This window comes from Pagrus pagrus (assembly GCF_965226575.1).
Source record: "Pagrus pagrus genome assembly, chromosome: 6".
Classification (NCBI taxonomy): Eukaryota; Metazoa; Chordata; class Actinopteri; order Spariformes; family Sparidae; genus Pagrus; species Pagrus pagrus.
The window spans coordinates 22,123,241-22,149,642 of NC_140190.1; the positions used below are offsets into that span (position 1 = coordinate 22,123,241).

At 41.3% G+C, this 26,402-nt stretch overlaps 2 protein-coding genes across 19 annotated transcripts in view; one reads left to right on the top strand and one right to left on the bottom strand.

The window, feature by feature from the left end:
• The first annotated feature begins 911 nt into the window (after positions 1–911).
• Positions 912–3,725, top strand: insl5a (insulin-like 5a). Its single transcript, XM_084354895.1, has 2 exons — positions 912–1,404; positions 3,283–3,725. The coding sequence occupies exons 1-2, from the start codon at positions 1,227–1,229 to the stop codon at positions 3,429–3,431; spliced, it is 327 nt and encodes a 108-aa protein (XP_084211021.1). The 5' UTR covers positions 912–1,226; the 3' UTR covers positions 3,432–3,725.
• Positions 3,726–5,296: 1,571 nt separating this feature from the next.
• sgip1a (SH3GL interacting endocytic adaptor 1a) overlaps positions 5,297–26,402 on the bottom strand; it is an 82,910-nt gene continuing 61,804 nt past the window's right edge. For 16 of the 18 annotated variants that reach the window (XM_084355849.1, XM_084355843.1, XM_084355848.1 and 13 more), the window contains 13 exons: positions 24,970–25,050; positions 23,964–24,038; positions 23,027–23,782; positions 21,312–21,433; positions 20,854–21,007; positions 15,814–15,873; positions 14,803–14,914; positions 13,433–13,588; positions 11,938–12,073; positions 11,558–11,760; positions 10,883–10,947; positions 9,726–9,890; positions 5,297–9,522 (listed from right to left, as the gene is read on the bottom strand). In XM_084355849.1, coding sequence (XP_084211975.1) covers positions 9,500–9,522; positions 9,726–9,890; positions 10,883–10,947; positions 11,558–11,760; positions 11,938–12,073; positions 13,433–13,588; positions 14,803–14,914; positions 15,814–15,873; positions 20,854–21,007; positions 21,312–21,433; positions 23,027–23,782; positions 23,964–24,038; positions 24,970–25,050 — 2,108 coding nt within the window. In that variant the 3' untranslated portion in view covers positions 5,297–9,499. The remainder of the gene's footprint in view (positions 9,523–9,725; positions 9,891–10,882; positions 10,948–11,557; positions 11,761–11,937; positions 12,074–13,432; positions 13,589–14,802; positions 14,915–15,813; positions 15,874–20,853; positions 21,008–21,311; positions 21,434–23,026; positions 23,783–23,963; positions 24,039–24,969; positions 25,051–26,402) is intronic. The other 2 variants (XM_084355845.1, XM_084355844.1) reach the window with 2 other exon arrangements.

Genomic DNA, 26,402 nt, shown 5'->3' on the forward strand with positions numbered 1-26,402 from the left:
CGTAGATATGTTGGACTTCAGTGTGTTTCTCCATGCATCTCCCATAGACTTCAATACAGCTGACACCACAGTCTGGCACCAAAGCGAGATTCGGTGACATAATGACCCTTCCTTCTTTTTTATGTTCCTTGGCCGCCACAAGGAACTTAATTTTGTTGCTCCTGTGGATAGAAGCGGTATGAGCACCACCACCTCCTGTCTAACGATCTTGATCTGCTCGTGTGGGCATTTGTTTAGAAGCGAGTGGAAGAAAGAAGCAGCTTATGAAAAAATAAACTTTAAAGAAAGAGAAATACCATTTTTCCTAGTCTCATTTGCATTTATAGGTCATATAGTGGAGTCAGAATTAAATTAAGACGTTTCAAAAACTGTTGAAAGTTCCCTGTAGCACATTTAACGACAAAAAGGCTTCCAATGAAGGAGTCACACTTTTGTCCCTTCTACTTTTATAACCATAACATATGTCTTCGGTTTCTGCTACCACAGGGACAACAACACCACAGCCTGTCCAGCCAAACATAATATAACTTCATTGACATCCTAAGTGGGAATCTCCACCTTTAAAGATCGAAGTGAAATGTCACGCTGAGTGTCTCATCTCACCATAAGCAGCACTGTAATGACCTGCATGATGGACTGTCAACATTGACTCTTGTCCTCTCGGACGGCCCAACGAGGCCATCAGAGTGTTGTAAACACACAAAACATCTGCTTGACTGCAGGGGGGATCACTTTGCATCACTAAATTAGCCATGCGGTGTGGTGAAGGTCGGTGCAATCACACAATCACAGAGGCTGAGGAGGAGGATCTAATGTGATTGTCAGGTCAGGGTTGTAAAAGTCTTAACGGCCGTCACTCTCTCCTTTAGACGTCCAAAGATGGTGAAGGTGGAGAAGACTGGAAACATAAAATGACTTGATTGTCATGACGGATTGAGAGAGGACTCTGTGTGTGTGTGTGTGTGTGTGTGTGTGTGTGTGTGTGTGTGTGTGGTCATGTCTGTGATTGGCTAAGGAGCTGGTCAGAGGGAGGAGGTGGAGAGATACTCAGCACTGATGAACTGAAAGGTGGACGGTATATAACACAGGGAGATGGTGCAGCCTCCGAAAGACTTGACTCAAGACAGAAGACTCGAGACAAACAGACCAACCGGACTGAGCAGATCGTTCCAGAACGAACCAGGTCAACAGAGTTAAACCTCCCTACACACAGTCGGACGTCCAGCATGCGTGCTCTGGTGGTGTTGCCTCTGCTCCTGTGTGCAGTGGTGCAGGTGGAGCAGGTGAGGGCGGAGGTGAAGGCGGTGAAGCTGTGCGGTCGAGAGTTCCTGAGGGCCGTCGTCTACACCTGCGGAGGCTCCCGCTGGAGGAGGCTCCTCACTGAGACGGACATGGAAGGAGAGGGTGAGACAGCTTCTCTTTTAATCTTAGAAACAGCAGACATGATGTTTCCTTTGGTTCAGGATTTACCGATCATTAGATGAGTGTATGCAAGACAGAAAAAGGAAGAATAACACAGAGGGAATTTTAGTCCTAAAGGTGCACTCTGTAGTTTTGGAGAATACATTTTAATCAGAAGAAAAAGATCTTCATTGGCTGATTTTTTTTATGCCTAAACAAACTAGATAAACAAAGTGACCTTAAAGGACAACACTTACTGTTTTACCTTGTTTACATGTGGCGGACCCTGCCACCTTTCTAGCTTTAAACAGCGTTCTGTGACCTTATTTTCCCCTGAGAACAGCTTGTTTATTCAGTTATGGGGAAAAAAACATTTCTGAGTTTGTATTATCACCTCATTAATATTGTAAATACTAAAATTCTGGGTTTGGATTTCTTCTCCATAACTACATAGTGCTCCTTTAAAGAATAGGTTTACAATTTTTTAAGTCTCTCTTAAAACAACAGTCAGGAAGAAAATCTCCTTGAGATTGGGCTTCACTTGTCTTACAGATGAAATAAGACTGTATAGCAGTAGAGCACACATACAGGTACCTAACTACACCTGCCGACTGGACAAAAAACATTAAACTGAACAAAATACAAATAGATAAACATGCAAATTAAGTCAGTCAGTAACTGGTGTCCATCTCCTTTTAAAAATAGGACTTTTAGTTATCGGCAATCGTGTTCCATCATGTAAACATGTCTGACATTTTTTAACCGTTGAACAATTAAGAATTTGTAATTATCAACAAAATATGTAATATGTGATTGTTCTGTGGTGAACAGGTTGTCAGGTTGATACTTTAAATATTTCCTTCTCTAAATATGTCTCCATTTCTTCTTTTTTTTCAAAAATGGCAGAACAATGTTAAAAAATCGATGATCAAAATAGTGTGCAGTTAATCTTCTTTCAACCGACTGAGGATAATCGACTAATAGCTGCGGCTCTAGACGACACTGAGATATTGTGGGATGTCCGGGCTGTATTTTGCAGTGAATCCTGCAGCTTGCATCCATCTTTTGAGGACATTTAATCTTTTCTGTGACCCTTTGTCTACTAAAGCTGACCTTTATAAGATCCCATCTTATTTATAATATCTAACTTAAACAGTTTGTATACGTTACTTTCACTGACTTAGGCAGCAAAATGTGGACCCACTGAATTGCTTAGTATTTCTGCCAAAGTGCAGAGTCTAAAACTTTTACCGTATGAGAGATTTTCCTTCAGCGATCTGAAACACAAAACACTTACCAAAATAAAATGGGATTTATATTTCTGAAAGCCAGCACATGTAGCTTTCCTCTGCTGTGTCCTCTGTGTTTTATTTATCTAAGGCACTTCTCCATTCAAACAAGCCGCTGTGACACTGCTGTGTGCTGCATGTACTGTGCATTATATACTATGAATTCAGTGTGGTGGGTGTGCAGGCAGACAGGTGGCCTCGCTCAGAGACGTGGTCTGCTGCTCTACCTTGTTACGCTGTAGGAGCCAACATATCATGATTAAAAGCTGCAGCAGGCTGCTCCCCCGGGCGGGCAGCCTCTCTCTCTGACTGTCTGTCACACACAAACAAACCCAGTTAGCCTATCGGTCGTGCCGATTAGAAAGAGTAAAGTGACACTATAGAAGACAAATAGCACTGAGGTAATCTGTTCAGTCATTTAGAGTTTCCTTATTTAATGGAAACAGAGACCTTAATTACTCAAGACTTTGCTCATCTATTACCATGTTTGAAAGAACTGAGAAGAAGAAGTCGATTAAACTAAATCAGGACAATGTTGAAAGTTCTCCATGTCAGAGTGCTTCCTAACATCAGCCGTGTCTTGTGGCTCCAGGTTTGCCCACAGGGGAGCAGAGCAGCCTGGAGAGCCTGAGCAGCAGCAGCCTGGGCTCCCAGCTGAGCAGACGGGACATGAACAACATACTGACCACCGTGTGCTGCCAGGTGGGCTGCAGGAAGAGCGACCTCACCTTCCTCTGCTGAGGCCGACCCCTCTCTGCTTCTTCAAAATGACTCTGCTCTCTCCTCTGCTGCCTTCGCTGAAACCAAATCGGAATCAAAACACTGATGTTTAAAAACAACATGATCGCTGTATTGTTTGTATAATAATGCTCATACCCACTACTGCTATTTTTCCAATTTCTTTTTCATATTTTTTGTTGTTACTTTGAACTTGTGAGATTTTGTAGATGTGAATGTGAACCACCTGAGCATCTGTGAACATGTGTAGCGGGAAGATGTGTGCGACCATAAAAATATACTTCATTAAAATATAAGTGAACCTATGATGCACTCAGGGCTGTTTTTCCAAGGTGCTCGTGTCCTGTATGCACACATGTATCCACAGAGTCACCGGTTTGTAAAATTTCCATCTCTGCTTTGATGTATTGACAGGAAGCTGTCGCTATTTTTGTCAAATAAATGTTCTTGCACAGGGCTTACATTCTGTGAGTTGTGGGATCTTTGTGCAGTCCATGGCCATCATAACATCAGTGTGAGAAAAAAGACTAAAATCAGCAAACCTCAGCCAAACCAACATCCCCGGTTCACCTCTGGCTGGGGACTGGTTATTAGTCATTCACACTCTCCTTCTTCTGTTTCTCCACCCATCACCTGCAATCTCTCCACCGTCGACTGTCCAAAAAAGGCATAAAATACACGTCTAAAATAATTAAAACAAGACTTAAAGTCTACAGCAATGCTGGCAGTTAACATTCCTGGAAACCACTCATACGTTCACATGATTGTGTGGCGACATAAAACAGATATTCTTGACAGCAAGTCTGAATCTTTTCCTAGTGTAACCCTAACAAAGTATTTTTTGTGCCTAAACCTAACCAGAGCATAAGCACAGTGTTGTCACAGCATTAAACTGACATTTTAACCTAAAGAAATGTAAAGCTGCGACATAAACGGATGTAAAGCTCCTCTGTGAGGCAGTATTTTGGCGCAGATTTGAGACAACGCTAGCGTCATGATCAAAAGATGACGGACTCTTCTGCCCACTGGCTGCCGCTCTGTTTGAGAACTGAATTTCTGTCATTTAAAGGGGCACTACGTAGTTTTGAAGATAAAACTCTTTTTATGAGGTAATAACACAAACTCAGAAATGTTTTTTTTTCTTCCATAACTGAATAAACAAGCTGATCTCACAGGAAACCCCAGAACACTGTTTGAAGCTAGAAAGGTGGCAGGGTCCGCCACATATAAACAAAGTGAAACAGTATGTGTTGTCCTTTAAGGTCAGTTTGTTTATTTAAATTATTCAGTCATAAAAACAAAGAGAATTTATTTATTCAGTTTGTTAAGGCAAAATCAGTCAATGAAGATCTTTCTCTTCTGATTAACATTTCTTCCCCTAAACTACGTAGTGCACCTTTAACTTTTGTCTCTTATGCTACAACTTGGACTGTCAAGTTGTTTTATGAGATGGTGTCTGCAGGCTACAACTTACCCTGCAATCCAGACGAATTGTGGATCACTCAGCCTTCCTACCTGCCAGGGAGTTCCCTCTCCTGCTAGCTCCAGGATCCCCAGGATTGTTTCACAACGTCACTTCAGCGTCCTGAGTGAACCTCGTGTTCGTTGGGAGATCTCCAGAGTTGTTGTTATACAGTCAATGAAGCATGAATATTTTTGTGAAGTTTGACATGCTGGTGGTGCTGAAGGACGAGTCAGGGGATCGCCAACGTCAGACGGATTCATCCCCTGGGGACCATGAATGTGTGTATCAAATTTCACCACGATCCAAACATTAGTTAAAATATTCAGTTCAGAAGGACTTTTTTCCAGGAGAAAGACTAAATGATGCACAATCACATACAAAAAGAAAAGTGCGAACACAGACATCCAGTTATAACTTTTATTGGTTTTGGAAAGAAGCAAACTAAGTTTCTCAGTTCATCTTAGCGTTGTTATGTACTGTACAAACAGCTTGCACATGTGTTTGAGGTTAACGGTACAGAACCAAAAAGCATTCTGGCGTATAGCACACATAACCACACTCCCTGCTCTCTTCTCAACATTAATACAGATAACTGACAGTCAGCACAACACGCCAGTTCAGTACTATCTACCATCAAAGATGCCCCCACCTGACACTGCATGCTCTGCATGCAATAATGAATTACTGCAGGACATTTTTACAACAGAGGTGAACATCTGGAAAATACAATGTTTGTTTGATTTTTTTTAACAGACTGGTTGAATTTTACAGTGTTACATGACCTTTAAGCTAAACATGTAACCTGTAGTGTAGTGGTACTTTAAAACAAATGCAAGATGGTGGATGTGTATGGTGGGCCTCTGTAGATAACGCTGTAGTGACTGTTGCGCTGACAGCTTCAGAATTCACTCAGAAGGTTACAGCTTCCTGTCAGCCATGTTGACCTATCCAGTTGACAGTGAAGGACCGACATGACTGAAAGGAAAATGTTCCCAAGCTAATGTGAGAGCTAAATGTCACCAATCATCATCACCTTGTAGACAGAGTCTGCACAGGAATAATCAGTAAATCTTGTAAAAAAAGAAGATTATTTTAACTGCACAGCTCGAATCTGATCGTTTTATGAGCCAAATAATCGGTTAATATGTCCGATATCGAGTATTCTATCAATTTATCAGAGTACTGACATGTCTCTAATAGTCCTCTTGTGGTACTGCAGCTCTGAAAGGACCATGATTGGTTGCATTTAGCAGAATGCCGACATACAATACAGTACAGAGATCTTCGGCTACACTTCACACACACTTTGTTCTTTATGTTGAGCGTCAGAGCATTCAGGAAGTTCAACATCATCAGCACAGTGTTTTTTTTTTTTACACATTAAACAATATAATATTTTTTCACTTTTATCCGTTTTAAAAATATTCAGCTTATTCTCCTTAACAGAGGACTGACCGTCCGGGGAACACACACATAAAATACAAAAGAAAAACAAAAAGCATTTTGGTCAACTTAACCTTGCTCCACAACCTCATACAACTCATGTCATCTCACAGAGACCATTACGATTATGCAAAATAAAGCCATGGATTCAAGCGTTGGCTGGATGATCGGGGGTGTGCTCATGATACAGTCAGGGAGTTCAGGTACCACTGAGGTGAATGGAAACAGGTAAGAAAACAGGTCGGACTCGTGGTCGAGGTCGAGGAATATCTGAATCGGTAGATGTGGGAACTGAAATGACTACTAGAGTGAGTTATTTCTGTTTCATGAGGTTTGAACAATAACAAAAAACCAGCTGGTCCCAGTAAACAAACCTGTTCCAGTAGTTGAACCACAGTCACCAAACTTGATCACTGCTGCTGAGGAAAACTGATTGCTTTCGTTGTCTTCATCTTGATCTTATTTAAAGGAAAAAGTTTAACAATTTGGGAAGTGGGCAAACTCACTTTCTGGAAGAGAATTAGATGAGAAGAGTGATTCACTGTCACGTCTGTTAAATGTTCAGATGGAGCCACAGGACGGTTAGCTTAGCTTAAACAAGATCTAAGAATCTGTAGGCTAGCAGCTCTGTGAGGCTGTTAATGCTAACCTCCTTACAATGACAGATTTTCTGCGGCAGTCCAAAGGATTTGACTTCATGCACGTTCTCGAGGGCCTCTCTCTGCTCCGCTAACAGAGAACATTATTAGCTAACGTTAGTTTAGAAATGGATACCACTAATGTAAACTAACGACCGGCTTCCAGCACAACGCAGAAGTTCCACAGAGCCCATTATAACACAAAGTACAGCCGGGGCCGACGGGAATGTTATTAGTTTTACAGGTAGTCGTAGATTAATAAGTTTTAACCTGCCCAACAGGAAATCTTAAGGAATTTTTATTGTTATTAAAATTCATCCTCTGGAGATCACGAATGTCTGTACAAAATTTCAGTCTAAACCAATTTCATCACTGACCAATTTAAAAAATAGTCATTTAACTCGAGACAACAGACGTCTTTTTGTTTAACATTCACTGAAACCTTTCACAGCCACTGTAAAGTGCATATTAGCTAACTAACTCTTCTTTTGCATAACTTCAGCTGTCAATACGTCCAGACTGTCAATACGGCCATGATGATGTTGAAAGTGATGTTACTTAATATCTTTAAAATAAGATTTTCTTCACTTGCTTTAAATTGACAAACATATGTGTAATTCATGGCACAATTCAAACAGGTTCAACAATGTATTTGTCTCTTCCTGTTGACTACTGTACAGTTTTTTTCTGGAATAAGGTCCCATGGGGAACAAGGGAAGAGACATCTCTTTTGATATTCACAGAGCCAAGCTGCTCACATGCCTAAATATCCGCCTGCCTCTACATCTCAGAAAATTAACATGTTTTCATTTCTGACGCGTATCCACATTTTTTTCACATCGATTTAAGCGATGATTCGTGAACTTTAAGAGGCGCTTGTGAGCAGATTTTCTACCTTCGGACGGAGCCAGTCTCCATCCTGTTTCCAGTCTTAATGCTAAGCTAAGCCTCTCCTGCTGCGTCCTCATGTTGAACAGACAGATGTCCATCATCTCCTCCAACTCTTGAACAAAGAATGTGAGTGCACCGATTTCCCAAAATGTCAAACTAACTCTTCAGAACGTGGACTTTGCCCATGGTATAACTAACTCTACATTAACACTGCTTTCACAAAGCATAACACAGCATCCAGGAAGATATTTATCTTTTTCTTTAAATTACCCCCCCGCCCATATATAGCTCAAATCTTCTGTTGCACTTGAGTTAAAAAATTATATCTGAAATAAATTCAAAAATTATACCTTATACTGTACACAGGTTACCCAACTACACAGATAACAAAAAAAGAGAGAGAATTCAAATATTTATACCTTTAAGGGTTCTGAGTCGTGTGATACCATTCAAATTCTATTCATATACAGAATCACATGTTTTATACAACAAATCATCGTCATCAATAAATAAAAATAGAATGCTGTCATGTACTCTGGAGTCTATCACTGCTGTCCTGGGAACAGAAAGGCTATCTGACAATACGAGGAAAACACCAAACGCCCTTTAAGATATATATTACTGATTTAAAATGACACTTTGTACACTTGTTTTGTTCTGACGGGAAAACATAGTTTCTTATTTTGCAACCAGTACATTGATTTATCATTGCAGCTGCCTAACTGGCTAAAAAGAAAACCTCTCCATGTCGGCATATTCCAGAGAAATAAAATAACAGTTTGACTGATCAGTGCATTTATATTAAAAAGGATGTAATCCAAAGTCACGTGACCCTGTAGTACCAGTAGGTGATGCATGAAAATCTAGTTTTTGTTTGTAGTTGCTTGATTCTGTGTTTCATTTGATTGCAAACAAGCATCGTTTGTAACAACATACGCGTCAGAATGCATCTGTAAATGCATTTACTTGCTGGCTAATGGCTGCCGTCAGTGCACGACAGTGAGGACAGCTGTCTCAGGCTCTGAGCTCAGACTCTCATAGAAAGATTATTTATACAGCTGATTTTCTTCTATCTGCTTATGATGTATAACGTATTTTGAACTTTCCTGGGCCCCGATTCTACATTAACTAGTCTCCCTTTGGATGTGTCAGAGGTTGAGATGTGTGTCCGACCACAAAGATCCTATTTATGGGTATTTTTTCACAGCCAAATCTTTCCGGACAACAAACTGCGTGTCGTCCAGAAAATTAAAATCTGTCCGAAAAAACGCTTTCTGACCGCGTCTTCGGTCAGGCAGCTGCAGTGACACTTTAAAAAAACACCACCACACATTGACCAGAGGAGGATGGAGACAGAGGCACAGACTTTAGAGGGAGGGAGAACCCAGGTGTCTAACTGCCGCAATACAGATGTCATGAAATGAATACAAATACGATAAGTACATGACCTAAAACAGCTCCACGATGCTATATGCAAGTTATACAATACTGCTGGGTAGGCTGCGGACCTGTCGTGTGGGTTCAGAAAAGGTTAGTGAAAAGTCTGTCTGGTGTCGGTTTGTCCTCTGTCCTCGATGTCGACCTCAGTCCACTACGATTGTTTTGTTCAGCAGTGCTGTTTCAGTAGTAGTAGGTTAGTTGTCAGCCAGGTATTTTCCTGTAATGCATCAATAAATGTTACATGTAGATCTTTTATGGATATCTTTTGTAGATGTAGATATTTGTGACTTGCTGAGATTTGCAGATATTAGCCGAGAGATGTTGTGACAGAGCGGGATGTAAACATTAAAGGTGCCCTCCTCGGCTGAGCTCTAATGGTTAGCTAAGACAAGCATGTTGTTAGTAAAATGGTGAACTGACCTGCGGCAAACCTCTTCTTGACGAGAGAGAAGCGGTATCCTGGCCCAGCCAGTTCAATGTCACAGCCTGACAGCGTGCTGCCCTCACTGGTGAACTGCACCGCCAGTGGAGCTGGTTTACTGGGGCCTTCTGTTAGCTGAAAGCGAGCTAACAACGATCCCACACCTGAGGGAAGAGGGCGAATTTAGAAAGACATCTGTCAGCCACAAGGAACCATAGAGGAATAAACATTCATGATGACGTGCAGCAGGGAATCAAGGTCAAAGATTCAAATGTAAATAGCTCTGGAAAGTATTTTGAATAGAGAGCAGGAAGTTATGTTTCAGAAAAATAAAAATGCAGGTAACAGACGTTGCTATAATTAACTTTTCATTGTGGGAACCGGCTGTTGTATCAAAACCTAGTACAGGACATTAAACAGACAAAAGACAAAATACAGAATATCACATTTAAAAGTCATTCATGTCCAAATGATGCAGGACTAAACTGATCACGTTTGAGCCTCTTAAAGAAAATACATAATCTAGTTTGCCGTCTTCCTGGAGACCAGGTAAGCCCTGGAGGCTTTCTGTTTTGTAATATACGAAACAGGCCAGCAATTAAAAATCAGATGACGTCAGATGCATAAATCAAACTACGCTCTGCCAGCTGAAAATATGTCATCAGCCATATAAAGGTTTTCTTGTGACACCATTTGTAGACACCAGGGGGCAGTGTTTATTCAGGCAAAGCTGAAAACCACCGAGGGCTCCATCTTTTCCTGAGGTGCATCATGTACTACATCTTTTGTCCTGTAGCCTGCTTCGCTGCATCATTGACTCCTCGTGCAGTTTCTAGGTCAGTGTAAAAACTATCCAGCTCCAAATGTCTGCTGAAACTCTGTCGCACCTCAGGTAAGATCAGAACAATGTTCAGACTGTACAGTTTTTCTTTAACCCTAGTCTCTCCACATTCTGTACTGGTGCTGTCTGAGTGACTCTTTGTTAAAGTGTACACAAAGCTCAGAATCCAAAAGTATCAAAGTTGACCCCGAAGTTGTCATCAGATTGTTTTAAGGTTGTTTTGTTTTATGGCTGATTTTTTATAAATGTAAAACTAAAAGCAACAATCACCACAAGGCTTTAAAGAATAACATTATCACTACACGTGCATCTTACCTCCATTTTCAGATTTCTGTGAGATATCAGGAATCTTCCAGAGAATTCTTTGCTGCTCCGCGTTCCTGTCACGACAAAACATTTATATTTTCATGTATTTTTTCACAAGCAAAAACTCAACAACAAAGCTAAAATTATGCTAGCAAGATTCAGTAATATATAAGAATATAATATATATATCATAATATATAATAATATATATCTTATATAAAATAAGAGGTCAATAACATTGCATACAGGTGACAAATTAGAATTTGATGGTACATTTCTAAACATGACTTGCTGGCCAACCAGCCATGGCATCAAGATTTTCACTGAAGTAGCAAGTCGAATACTGCATGGGATGTGAGATGATCGCATATGTTCAGACTATAGTGTTATATATATATATACACAGTATATATATATATACATATATATATATATATATATATATATATATATATATATATACTGTGTATATATATAGAGAGGCTAACAGGGCATCAATCTAGAATGGTGTGCAGATAGTTTCATCTGCTTGAGTAGTTCAATGTGTGTCCACATATGAGGAGTTACACCCTCACCCTCACCCTGACACCCTGGAGCCAATCAGAATTGAGAGTGCACCCAGGCCATGGTATAAATACTGTATACTGAATGGGAGTTAACACCATAGCAGAGTTTAGGCTGTACCATGCAGCAGGAGGTAAGACAGCTTGTAATTTTGAAACCCCTCCATCGACAGGGACGAGGAACTGGACGTTGTTGAGGGCCATCGGCGATGTCATGGCCTCTCCGTTGTATTTATAGTCTATCCTCAGGTCAGTGCTGGTTGGCTCACATCTCCAGCTCACCGCTAGATTCAAAGGAACCGACTGGTGCCCGTCTGCCAAAACCTGCACAGACAGAAAATATGCAGACACACCTTATAATAATTCAAAAGCATTTCATCTATTTCATCATGTTGTTTCTACAGTTCATTAAAAAGCGTTTTGCAGATTGCAGAAACTTTAGGGGCTGCTGTTTATCTGTTGACTTTGTGATGTCTTATAACTCCAGAGAGCTGAGCTCACCTGATACTTGAGCATGTCCACGTTGTAGTATGTTGCCTGTGGCTTCTGCTCCGCCACCTTCTTTAAATGGGATATCAGGTTTGGCATGTTCACCCAGAAATCCTTGGAATCGGCCTTGTTTTGTGTGGTGGTGTCGCTGGTGGGGGAGAAAAGCACGATCATGATCCTGGTAATTTGTCAAAGCTGAGGAATTTATCATTTGTCATTGTGTGAACCTGTAGTGCAGATTGAAAGAAATGTCTGAGCAGAAAAAAATAACTTATTTTGAACTAATGAGTTGAGTTTGACAGTTTGGTCAGCATTGTAATTTTAACAATAGGGTACAAGAGGTCAGGCTTTACACTGATTTTACAACAACTCAGCAGGATTCAGGAAAAACATTTTATGACTGCAGAAATGATCCTCCATTATTCCAAAAAATAACTTTGTAATGATTCACAAATTGGTAACAGCAATCATTATTATGCTGTGAGGCAGTATTTTTACTGGCACTGAACTCTGAGTTTTTAGATTAACTTACTGAAATAATATTTGTTTTTATGGGTCCCAAGTTAATTAGTTAAAATAACACGAGGGGCAAACTTAAATAAAAAGCTGACCTCTGTTGAAGCTAGTTTGTCTGACAACTCAGATGACCTCATGATGATTCAATACACAGTCAGCACTTGTGCCTGAGATGATCTCACTCAAAGTTACTCATCTTCACTAGTCATCACTGAACAAACACCTCTTGAATGTTAGTTGAGCTATATCTCAGATTTTACATCCTTATTCCAAATGCAGAGAAACGTCCGTCATCACATCTAAAGCTCTGCCATGTTTTGTTTATGTTTTGATTTGATTTTAATCCTCTTGATGCATTGTCTTCGCCTTTTTTTATCTACCATTTAATTTCCTCCTTTGATCTTGATTAACTTTCATGCTGTTGTGTACTTTAGACACTGTATGTAGAAAACACATTAAGTTGTGTACAAAAAGTCTATCTAACATAGGTTTGCTTGATCACTATAACACACCTTAAGTGGGATTAGTAAGATTTGTTGTGAGGAAACAAGCATTATTTTGATGATGAAATATACAGTGATTATTATGAAATATACACAATGAATTGGTAACAAGAGAGTCTGATATTTTTCCTTTACAAGTATAACAAGAAGGTGACTCATTGTAATTATATGATGTAACATGTCGTTTAAGCTATTACTCACATGGTCTACGGGAAATTAATATCATTAAAACTATTTATAACGCGCAGTGAGTAAGAACATTTGATTTGGTTTCAAGTTTAGTTAAATTATAAAAACTCAAACTGGGGGTAATTTCCAAGTCGGACAATAAAGCATTCAGACTTGAACTACACATGTGAGGAGGATGCGGTAAGAGTCATGGTGTCATCTTATCTTTTCACTTCTTCACTGAGACAATGGCTCCAGTGGATGTTTATTATTATTTTGTTTACGACAGTGAGAAGGTGAGTTCACAGCAGTGTCATTACCAGCAGAGGAGCTGGGGGTTAGGCAACACATGCTCCAGTCGGCTGTAGTTGGTTATGCTGAAGGTTAGCACGGCAGGGGACGGGTTATTGGCAAAGTGCCGCGTTATTCCCGCCGGAAACGACAAAACCATCTCACCTATGATCTTCACAACACACCTGAGGAGGAAGAGGAAGACGAGGAGTGGGTTAGAGAGAGCATAAAGACTGGAGACACAGACACTTAAAATATACTGTACAGTGTGTACTTTGGTGTGGTCGCCACCCTCTCAGCTTTCAATCAATCACAGTCTCTGTGCATCAAGAGGCTAGCAAGCTCAACAACTGCTAACAGAACTATGTAGTTAGCACCTTTTAGCTAGAGCAATGCCAAAATAATGCTGACTTAACTACAGCTGTAGCTGTAAGTACACACATTGCACAGACACTGAAACTATTTATTTAGCTTTACAAGCCTGTGCATGCTGCCTACCTAGCTGGCTAACTGGCTAGGCAACGTTGTGACATTGATCTCTGAGGCCTACTCAGTATCAAAGTGAAGAGAGATTGTTAACAGGAGCAGCGAGCTAGTTATGTCTGCAGTGTCTTAACTCTAAAGATGTTCCTAAAATGTCCCTTTATAAAAAGACACAACTCGGTTACTCAAATGCTGCAGCAGTCTACTAACAATGCTAACACAAACTCATAACTTTGATGGCGAGTAGTTCGCTTACTAGCCAGCATAGCTAACTAACAAATGTTTAGTAACAGCAGCAGAAGCATATGGTTGGTTGATTCAGAGTAAAGATGATACTGTTGTTGCTCTAACTAACAGGACGTATCTGGCTAAATTTGTCAGCAGTTGTTGCCAACCTAAGAGTAGAAGTGGGTATGATTAGCTGAGAGGGTTACACGACTGTTGGGAAATGTTTCACCTTGAAACAAAACTTGACGTAAGGTGGGAAAATGCTAAAATCAAAAAACACTTTTCAAAAATGGGCACAATATATTCATGTTTAATTCAGCGCAACTTAAAAAAGTGTTTTTAATATTGAACACTTTGAGGTTCCATAGAAGTCTATGAATCATAAGTTACATTATTTTCTGTCATGTTCATGAGTTTTTAACAAATTTACAGAAAGTTTTTAACCCACCTGTGAATGATAATTACATGTTTCTAAACAAGACGCACAAGATTTGTACATGACAATAACTATCATATCATTAAATATGATTGCAGCTATGTGATTCTGTTGTTAGTCATTAAATAAGTTGTTTATAACAGTCACAGATGGTTCACAGGAACAGGTATAATCATTCATTCAGTTACATTCCCTACTGTTAGAAGTAATGACGGGATATGTTTGACTGCGTGGTGCTATTTGTTGACCTACTTGCTGGGATCAGCTCCTTTAAAGAAGGCATTGACCGTCTCTGTGAATGCAGCGGCCACAGGAAGTGTGTCCTGAGCCCCCATGGTGAGAGGACTGGGCCCTCTAGAGCAGCCTGGAGGTAACACACACGCATACATGTTAAATTAGTATGAATACACGCACATGCACCTGAACTTTAATGTAAAAAGGCTTCAACCCAGAATAAAAATACATAACAGCCCAAAGATGTCAGTAGAGTAAGAATAGATACATGTTCCAACTCCCAAACCACGACTCTACGCTCTTCCTAACCAACAATGTGTGGATGAAATGAGGAACAAGTGGTGTGCAAACTACTGGTATGAAATGAAACTATAAGAAATGAGAACAAATATCGGTGTTAGTAAGGTGGCATGAAAACAGCAGGTTATGTGCATAGAGGATAACTCATTTCTCTCTGCTCTTTGACTGTGAAACTGTAGAAATAAACTCAAATATCTCCCTTAATTATAAGAATTTGTATACAGCATGTTAGACGCTGGCATCAGCTTTAATTGAATAAGAACAGGTAGATGAGACAGGAGAGACCAGAAGCAGGCAGACTGAAAGAGATGTGCATGCTCGTTCCAGACATGCTGCTGAAGCTGGCTTATTCTGACGAGATCAAAGAAGATCAGACAGTCCGAAGATCAAACCAAGTACCAAAGGACCAAAAGTGACGACAAAGAGATTAGTGAAGTACACAAAGAGCGATGATTCTTCAGGGGATGAATGAAAGGCAGTCAGCGTAGACGAAATGAGAATGAACAATGTGAGGAAGAGAAGGTACAGGAAGGCAAGACCGCATATGAAGGGGCAAAGCCAGGAAGTTAGCATGGCCTGGGTTAGGGTGATGGAGGGATTGCAAAGAGGGAAGGAAGGAAGGAAAGAGAGGAAGGAAAGAATGGGCAGGGGGCAAGGGAGGGGCGAAGCTTGCACAAATGAGCCTCAAAGAGTGTGTGTGAACGCTACCCTGGTGCAGAGCAAACTTACCTTCAAAGGTTAAATAAAACTTCCCTCTGTCAAACCATACAAGGGATGGCTGGTCATTCTCTGTGTGGGGTGGAGGGGTGGAGGAAGGAGGAGGGAGATGGGGGTCGGGGTAAAAGGTACGAGGAGGAGGGAGGAGGAAGAGGGATGAAAGGGAGGGGAGTGGGTGAGGAGGGGTGAGAGGGGGAAAGGAGAGAAGGACAGTAGCGTGAGTCTCACATGGCAGGTCTATCACACGTCACAGTGAAGTGAAACGTGGAGGTGGAGGCCGGGGGGGGGGGGACGAGAGAGGGACACAGGGCCACGGCCAGACGAGACAGGACATTTGACGACACGGGTGTGACGGGATGGTATGTTTTGTGGGTGCTTGCGTGCGTGAGGAAAGGTAGGAGTGAGGGGGTAGGTGTGTGTTGCCGGTTGGCAGTGGTGCGACTCAATGTGCAAGATGTGCAGCACAGGAGAGAAGAAGCGGAGGCTGTAGAGTTTGAGGGGACGGGGCTGCCACAGGAGACAGTTTGGTGGTTGGCAGTTTCAGGGGCAGCAGCCAATGTTTTCTCAAGAGTGCAACATTATATAATTTAAATTCTACACCAGCTGATGCTCTGATTATGTAGCAGTTTTAGTAGCACATGGGATCCCCTGCAAAACTGGCACTACTTTCTTTATCAGTGACATCTTATTCTTAATTTTCTTAAAGGGACAGTTCAACCTTAAATCAAAAGTACATATTTTTCCTCTTACCTGTAGTTTTATTTATCCAGTTAGATTGTTTTGGTGTGAGTTGCCAAGTTCTGGAGATATAAATGTATACATGTCTGCCATCTCTCTAATATAAAGGAACTAGAACTCAGTTTGTGTGCCCAAAACTTTTTTAAAACTTAACAGCAATGTTTCTTTTCAGAAATCATGACCCAGTAATTCAAGATAATCCAAAGACCTCTTTGTGAGTAGTTTCATGTAGAAAATATTTTCTCTATACCGAACTACATCCACCAATCGTATCACCATGCAGAAGAAAACGTGCATCGTTTCCTGGACATGTGACAGTGCCGGACAGGGCATCTTCCTCTGCAGAGCTGTAACGTTAGCTAGCTTAGCTAACAGTGATGGAATGTAACTAAGCACATTTACTTTTACCAAAGTAATATTTTAACATGATATCTTTACTGTAACTCAAGTATGACTTTTGGGTACTTTTTGCTACTTAGATAACTGCTAGTTATCTAAGTTAGCTAGCATCTCGTCCATGAGCGTATTGTGATACAGTTGGCAGATGTAGTTTAGTAGAAAGAAAATAATTCCTACATGAAACTGCTCACAAGCACTGCGGATTATCTTCAGTAACCGTGTCATGATTTCTGAAAAGAGACAACTGTTGAGTTTTTCAAATGTTGGTGCTTTGAGCACCACAAGCCGAGTGATACTTTCCAGTATATTGGAGAGAAGGCGGACGTCTCTACAGCCACCATCTCTAACACGCTGCCACTCACACCTTGTCCCTTTAAGCTTACTATGCTCACTAGGCCTCCACTTTCCAAATTATGAAACAGACAGATTCACACGACCATGTTCAAAAACACCCTGCAGGGGGCAGTCGTGAGACTAAGAGAGAGCAGGGAGAAGGAGAGACTGTGGTGCACAGAGAGATGCTGCGTCCTATTTTCAAGGGCTGGAACCTCCAAGAGATGCAGACTATGAAGGCGGAAAAGTGCATTCAGACAGTTCTGGTTCAAGTTCATCACAAGAGATTTCATTTGTAAACTCAGTCTAGTTTCTGGGTTCAGAGAGCATCTTGAATCCTTTCACTTCAATACATGATGGACAACTCACAAACAGTGGGCTGTCCTGGTGGCCTAGTGGTCGGGAGGCATACCATGTGTACAGAGACAAAACTGACAGGAAGTTGCCGACAAATGGCTGACAAAGCAAGTTTCTGAGTTGAGAGTATATGTTGGTTTACCTTACATTTACCTTGCAATGATGTAAAACTGGCAAAAATTGTATCAGGTTAACTGTTAACTATCTATTTTCATATATCTTTCATTTTCCTTATGATAATGTAGGTTCAAAAACATAGATTTATAAGTAACGATGCCCTCCTCAGCACAAAGATCTGATATACATGAGAAGGATTTTGTATTTCCTTACCTCATGAGTTAATAGAGACTGCTTCAAGTTCACTGAACAACTGACCAGTGAACGTGTTATGCCAGGTGTTTCTAACCTGAGGGTCATCATCACCAAAATTGGTCACAAAACTATTTTAATTTCTTCTACATGTAATAATTTTTTCTCTGACTTGTCTTTTATCATCTTTTTTCTTATTTTAAAATACTAGATTTTAGCCTTTCAGGAACATGATAAGTATTCATAATATTTCAGTCTTCGGAGGATCCAGCCCCAGAACTGGGATGCGGCTCGAGTTTGACTAGAACAAGCATTACAAGGGATATCTTTCATAAATAACCTCCATTGTATGTGACAAAAATGTGAATCTTCCAATGACTCATAACTCATGTCAGTGTTTCAATTCAACTTGGCAAACATCCTGGCAGAGCAGAGTAGGCCTTTTCTAATCCATACTATTGTTTTGATGTGGGGTCCCAGCTGTGAAGGTGCGTCGTTGAGTGAGTGGACTAACTGGAGTGTTGCGTGATGGAGCGATGAGAGCAGCGCAGTGCTTCATGAAAAGAACAAAAGGGCAGGTGTTCAGATTAGGAGGGCGGGGTTTGGGGCTGCATTTTTCTGTGGCTGGAGAGTGCGCGAGTGACATGTGCGAGAGGTGGGGGTCATTGGGTCAGGCGTGGGAGTAGACCGAGGCTTTAAGGCCAGTGGAGATTGGTTGAACTTGAGGCTGTGTCGTGCTACTCCAGCGGTAGGGAGAGGATGGCATGAATACCAAACAGCTGCTGCCTGTCTAATTCGGCCTAATTCTCATGCCAGACTTCAAACGACTCTGTATGCAGCAGCTCTGATCTGGCAGCGTGTGAGTAAGTGTATGTTTGAGTGTGTGTGAGAGCGAGAAAAGACGGACAATATGGATCTCAAGGGCCCACAGATAAGGAGCTCTTCAGACATGCTCACTGAACACACAGCAGCACACAAACACTCAAACACACTCTTGTGGTGCAGACAGAGTAAAGGTATCTGGGAGTGACTGCACTGCACACACACACACACACAGTATGTGTCGCCAAGAGAAGAGACAGGAGGTTGCCATGGTGACATGGCGAGACAGCCACTGGTGCACAGTCATAAAACAGAGAGAAAAGTCTCACGAGCGGGCAGATGGGCAAAGGGGAAGACACTCAAAACTTTTCTGTTAAAATAAAAAAGGTTATGCAATAGATGCCGCTTTTGTGTCGCCACAGCTTTCATTTTTTTTGGCAGATTTTTTTTCTGTGCGTGAATGAGGGAATGAGAGAGTAAGATGTGCAGATATGAAAGAGAGAGTGAGGCTATCATATCTATTAAATGCTTGGGAAATGTGTGGGTATGAGTTGGTAGGAGCAAAACAATGAAGAAAAATGACGATTTCACTGAAAAAAGCTGCCACAAGTTGAAAAGAAAAAAAATGAACGTGTGGTATTTCCCTACATCTGTGAGCAAAACCTCAAGTAGACTGGTCAAATAAGTAGGTATTAGGATAATTTAAGTTAAAAAGGTTGACATGAAGCTTAAAAACATGGCTTTCCAAATTGTGCCAGAATGTGGAACAAAAGACCAAAACAGTCTCACTGTCCCAATACCTACAGTCTTGACATCAGTTGAGAACACTCAAAAACACTCAGTGATGGCCTTTACCCTTCTGTGTCAAGTGCACTCTGGGTAAAGAGCATCAAACAGATTGAAAACAGACACAGGAACACTCCTCCAACCCCCTTCACACCCCCTTCCCCTCTCCTCTCTCTGAGGGGATCATTACTGTACCTGCAAACGAATCAAAGTGTCTCTCAAAGGTGGGCAGTTTGTCTACATAAGCATCGTCTTCTGACAAGCCAACGGACAAATAGAAAGACAAACAAACGGCAAAACAAAAAAATAAACAGAAAGCAAATGAAACCAAGGAAAAAAGATTTAAAAAATCAGAAAAGTTCTGTCATGCACACAAAAATTAAACTGCAAATAACAAAAAAAAGCATATTTAAGTCAAACATGAACTGGAACTGGAATAGGGTCAGTTTATAATTAAGTCTCTGGGACTTTTATATTATAGTCCATCAGTGTTTTAGCTCATGCTATGGTATAAATTAAAATTAGTCTTTCCCTGCAATTTGTTTAAAAAAACAACCTCAAACGAGGGACTATATTCTGTTTTTATGTAACTGCAGCTGCCTCCAGAGTGTGTACATGTTTTAAGTCTATTATGACTCAGCCATGATACAGTCTACTGAGATTGGCCATTATCCACTCACTCTGCACGGCAAGGTCCTCCAACACTGACTCGAAAGTTAAATCAGGGAGCATAAACTCTTACTGTGCCATTAATTCATTAAAGGAGTGTTTCTCGAGAAATGGTTGTGATTTAAAATTAAAATTAACACCCCGCTGCAAATTCACACCTCCCACTCATACAGCGTGTGGGAGTGTAAATATGAATTGTCTGCGTGTGTGTCAGCTTAAACCAGACACAATATTTATGTGCAGTTTAACAAATCATTGTAACTAAATGATCTTTAGCAGATATTAATTCTCATTTTACATGAAGAGAAATCAAGATACAAATGACTGAAGTCGTGTTTTGCTCCAGATTGTATCTGCTTACATCCTTGAGTTTATGAATGTATGATAATTACATACTAGGTTTTAGCGCTGCTTTACTAACATTCAGGAAACTGTCACCACTTCCAGAAAATAATAAAAAAATAAAAGTAGAAATGAATAAACACACAACTGAATGAGTCATTCAACACAGACTCTGAACATAAGGAAGGACGGGGCCAGTGCATAAAATCAATAATGAACTTTTAATGTTCAACATGAACACTTATATTCAGCTGTCACTGCTGTGACCGCAGCCGTCAGACGACAGGGAGCACACACCTGACACGGACACGGAGAGCTCTTTACCGACGGTGGGGGTGGTGGCGGCACTCATGGAGTTGGTGGAGGAGATCGAGGAGGTGCTCTCGGCCCGCGCCAATGGGGCGATGGGAGGGGGGCTGGCAGAGTGCACCGGTGGGCTGAACGGACGATTCTGAAAAGATAAACAGGACAAAAAGAGTTTAGAGTGAACAAAATGAAAACATATTTAAAGGTCCAAGGTTTTTGCATCTTATGAGATCGCTTGTTCCACTTCTGGTGAACACATTTAACCATCAAAAGTTGTCTCTAGTTATCAGGTTCATTGTTATCGGTCAAAGTTCATTTAACCATAAGCAAGTTGTACAGTTGTGTTTGGCTTTTTCTGCAAGTTAATGACTTCACCAAAACAGCTGCACAAATATCAAATCACAACCATCTCAAATGTAAGTAAAATTATTATATACTGCAAGACTTACTGCATCTCCTACAGTGGGTTTTCCTGGAGGAAGTTTGGGCCGTGAAGGGGGGCGAGGTGGAGGTGGTGGTGGGGTGGCGTTTACTGATGAAGGAGTTGCAGGTCGCACCGGAGAGGAGGAACCTGCAGAGGAGGAACACAGACGGATTACTACATGAAACTTTGTTCTTTTTAGATCCTTAAGATGTCGGTCAGACATGTCAGTGTCCCCACTCTTTTCTTGAGATGATTTTCAACGACTTTTCCAGGACATTTTCAGTGATGATCTAGCGTGTATAACAGACAGGGATCGTGCCCGTATACTAATATGTTCCTTTCTGTGGAAGTCTGATTTTTAAAAGATTAAAATATTTATTAAAACCAACTACTAACTGGTTTTCTTTCAAGACAATCGTAGGCAACTGGACTTGTTTCAGTTTCAGTAGCAAAGTGAGTTAGCCAGTAATTAGCCAGTGTTTGACTTGCATACAGTTGGGCTGCCATTCATAATTTTAACCCTGGCGTCCTATTCATTATCATCAAACTCTCTGAACAATGCCCAGCACATATTTGAAACCATTGCTCCAAGCCAGAGTTGAATCACAAACCTTAAACCTTTGCAGGCAGCACAAGCTAGCAAGAACAACAGCTTTAGCAACTGATTCAAACATGCTAATCAACTTAACATTATTCAACAAGATGGGAAGAAAGCAACATTAATCTGTAAAACCTAATAAAACTACCACAGTTACCAGCCAGCAGTGACTAATATTTACATTTTAAGCATAATGTCACTTACATTATTACCATTACATTAACGTCATCCAGCCTGCGGGTGCTACTGTGTGATGTGACTTGGAGTGTGTTCACAGCACGCAGCCTCCTCAAAATACTTGTCCATAAGCTAACATTATCATTTGCCATTATTATCACTGAGACCTCTACAGAAGAGTGAAAACAGACGACCTCCTATTCAGATACCTATTCTCGTTACCTACATGATTTCCCTAAAGCTCTAACCAGACAAAATCATTTCTAAAAAGCACTGGCTTGTTACAGTTGCTGGTCAGCTATTAGTCATACACTTTCTTTTGTGAACCACTGACCTAAATTTGATCAATGTTCTCCCTTGTATTGAGATTTTTCAAAACATTGTTATGTTTTGTGTATTTGAGTCCCTGGCTCGTTAAAATTTTCCAGAAATGATTTGAAAGTCGACAGTTACTTTTCACTTACAGTTGACGTGATTACAGAAGAAACTATACATGCTACAAAAATAAAAATGCTATCAAAGTGAAGTCTGACCTTTAACTACAAGTCAGTCAGAAAAACAGCCTCTTTTAACACAACACAACTCTGCATCAGAATGACAGTGTACACGCAACCGAGCCAAAACATGACCTCCTTTCCAGGGGAAAAGAAAATGCACCATCACAGATCAGTTCATGTCTAACAACGAAGATGGTGCAATCAGCTGAAAATAAAATTTGGAGATGGTGCAATGCTGGAAATACAATCCTTTCTCATCTTCAGTCAAAACAACGGATGCGTTTATATCTAGTCACCTGACCAGTGTTTTCATAAATCCATTTGTGTGAGTGTGATAAGCAATCATTGTCCTCCAAACACGCTTCTTATTATCTAGAAAAGATGAAGCGAGCTCTTTCCACCAATCTAAGCTCTTAAAAAACAGTTCTCTATAAACGGTATCCCACGTTGACGTCATTGTATACTCACCGCTATTTGTGCCACCAGCTCCAGATGTGGGGCCCGGTGACGACACCACAGTCCGGTATGTGGGGGGAGGAGGTGGGGGAGGCGTAATCCGGCTCCCCTGGCTCGCATCGTTGGGTGAGGTGACAGTTTCACCTCCGTCCTCTTTGGGTTGGGTGGTGTCTGTGTTCTTGGACTGCTCCTCTTGAGACAGGACTAGAGGCGTTGGGACGGGGCGTGTTGCAGGTTCCTCAGCAGGAGGAGTCACCGCTGGAGGGGTTCTTGCTTTGGGAGCAGGAGCTGGTGGGACAGTGGTGGGCGAGTTGATGGGAGGGGGAGAAGAAGCAGGAGGAGACGCAAGCTCCTTTTGTGGTGCTGGGGGTGGAGAGGTGGCGAGCATGGGAGGATTTCGGTCCTCTGGTGTGGAAGGACCTGAGGGGACAGAAGGTGCAGCGTGCTCTTCTGAAGGAGGTGGGGAGGTGGGTAGAGGAGGCGCAGGTTCTTCTTTTGGGGGAGGGGAGGTCGGGAGAGGTGGTGCAGGGTCTTCTGGAGGGGGTGGTGATGTAGGTAAGGGTGGGGCAGGAGATTCAGGTGGAGGCGGCGAGGCTGGTAGCGGAGGTGCTGGTTCTTCTGGTAGGGGCGGTTGGTTAGAAGATTCTTCACTGAAGCAGACCCACGATTCACCCGTTTCCTCACCAGCAGGGGGTTCAGGTCCAAAAATGTTGTCCAAGTCAGCGATTGAGGGCTTCCTGGTGGAGCCGTCTGCTTCTGTTGATGCTTCTGAAACAGAGACAGCCGGCGATCAGTCAAAGGCTGTGCCTGCAGAGGTGCTCAGTATGTTTACACACACAAATAGAACATGACAGGCAGCGTTATAGACAGAAAGATGGAGAGAAAGAAGCTGTGGTGTCCAAATGTTAGGTGTCTTATCCTGAGGTGACAGTTTGAAAAGACTTCTTACCAGCATCATCTGCAGGGGAAGAGCCAGTCGACGGGTTGGAGGTGGGGACATTCTTGGGTGGAAGTGGAGGTGGACCTGCAAAAGTGCAACAATGAATAGTCATTTCCAACTTATTCCTAAGCCCTGTGAACCTTCCACGTGACTTCTGGCGAGTCCCGTCATATAACTGGACCTGACAGCTTCCATGGTAACAGGACACTAATCCCCTTTCTCAGAGCGATTGGTACAACAAATCAATCACTCATGAAGATCTTGGTTAGTATATTTATTGTGTTAGTAGTACTAACACTTATTATTACTGAGCCTACTTAGCTTATGCTTCTAAAGCCTGGAAAGTGCTGCCAGTGTGTCAGTTATTATGAAACTATGTTACTCACGCTATTTCTGAAGAGCACCGGAAGTATCATCCATAATCGTTTTCCCGGTAACCTCCCCAAGAAACTCGTGAATAAATTCAGGAAGCTACGCCTTATAGACCTAAATGATTGTTTATGTTTGAGCTTATCCTGTCACTGCAAATTATGATGAGCTGACTTTGGTACAAACTGAGTACTGTTTCATAGATGAGCCTTTAACACATACATTATTGTAAAGATAAAAAAGCTTTGAAAGTTTGGATCCATACAGGACAGGTATTATGCCTCCTGCAAAGCAACCAAAACAACTTGAGAACAAGGAATCATCCCACAAATAATCAACCATGCAACACAGGACATTCAGACACCATCATGCCATATGCAAGGAGGAGACAGTGAGGGGGGGCTGGTGCAGTATGGCAGACAAGCACTGAACTCTCCCATGTAATAAAAAACATCCAACAATGAATCATTTGGTGGTGAAAGGGGTGATGAAATTAAAAATCACCACACAACTGTTTGATCGGATCTGTTTGTTAGTCAGATGAGGGGATGAGGGGGTTCATGAGGTGAGCCGTCAATGGAGCTGTGCAGTCATTCCAGGGAGACGAGGATGTGCGGCACAATATGCATAGAATGATTAAACTTACTTCCTGTGGGGAAGGATCTTGTCAAAGGGGATTCGGGCTCTGACAGAGGAGCGCCCCACGCATCGGACTCGGACAGAACCACTAAGTTCAGGAGGGGACAGAGAAGGTCAAGTAAGGGGAATACTACCAAAACATTCAAGGGTTTGTAATTCTTTGTGGCTCAAAAAAGCAAAAGGTGTCAGAGGGGAAACAGCATAGTTCAATCAAGAAAACTGATTTCCAGCCTCAGTGGCAGACTGCAGTCGGGATGTGTTGGAGCACAAAAGCACCTTCAATGTCTTTTGCTTGCCAACTGAATTTCACTGCCACTATAATAGAGGAATGCAGGGTTCAGCACAAAATGCAGACATCTGACTACAACCCTCTTCACTAAAACTGATTTCTAGAGGCAGAATTAAAAAACATTTTGGCACAAGACAGACCCACAAACAACATCAAATCTGTTGACTGTGACTTGTGACCACATCTGCCATAGAATAACAGCATTATCATTTTATGAATTCAACATTTATCTTTACTATTAACCTGGCTATATAAAAGTCATCTTAAAACTAGCCTAACCACTTGTCTCATAAACAAACCAGATAATGCCTAAACCCACATTATTATCATTAGGAAATCTGAAATATATGAGAGGTTAATTATCTTGAATAGATGTTGTTAAACTGTTTACTGTCTTACTGTAATAGTTCTAGTTATATCAGCCAAAATGGTGCAAGTAGGCTTTATGAATATATGAAATATTGGATTTACAGGATATTTGCAATAATGTGATGAAGTACTTTCATTTTTCATTTTATTCATTGGATTTATTAAAAACATCATCAGATTATTTTATGTTCAAACTTCTCTCAAACAAATTTCCAATTAATTCACATCATAAAAATTCACTTGGGAGTTACACCTAGCTTAACCAGAGCTGTCTAGTATAGCATTCCTACAAGTAAACCTACTTTCATGAAGGCTATAATGTTTCAGAGAGGTGTTTATTCATCTCTATGGTGACTTTTCAGGCTGCAGTTTGTGCTGCTGTTAAATTGAATTTTCTATTATTTTATCCACCCCATTTAAATCAATGACTGTAGGCGAAATAACACAATAAAACTACAGCCTCCAAAATTACATTAAATTTAATCAGCGCCTCACTCAAACAGAATTATTGCAGTTGTTGTAGGCGACGACTTAAAATCTAGCTAATAAACTTTAACATTTGCTAATTCAGCATCTTGTGAAGATAAAACCATAATTGGTAATAAAGTAATAAGAGATACTGGTGTCACATAGACAAAGCTGTTTTATTTGTCTAAAGGGAATTTGTGCGAGTTGATGTTAGTTATGCCTGACATGGCTGTTGCATAACAGCTAAGAGCTCTCCCCCAGCCTGCACTGCTAAATCCTACTGGATTGGACGAATGTGGGTGACAGCAGAATCT

What these genes read in the sequence shown, in the direction of transcription:
- insl5a (XM_084354895.1), top strand. Translation starts at nt 1,227, where the DNA reads ATGCGTGCTCTGGTGGTGTTGCCTCTGCTCCTGTGTGCAGTGGTGCAG. An exon ending in GACGGACATGGAAGGAGAGG is followed by an intron (nt 1,405 to 3,282) that starts GTGAGACAGCTT and finishes TTGTGGCTCCAG; the next exon opens with GTTTGCCCACAGGGGAGCAG.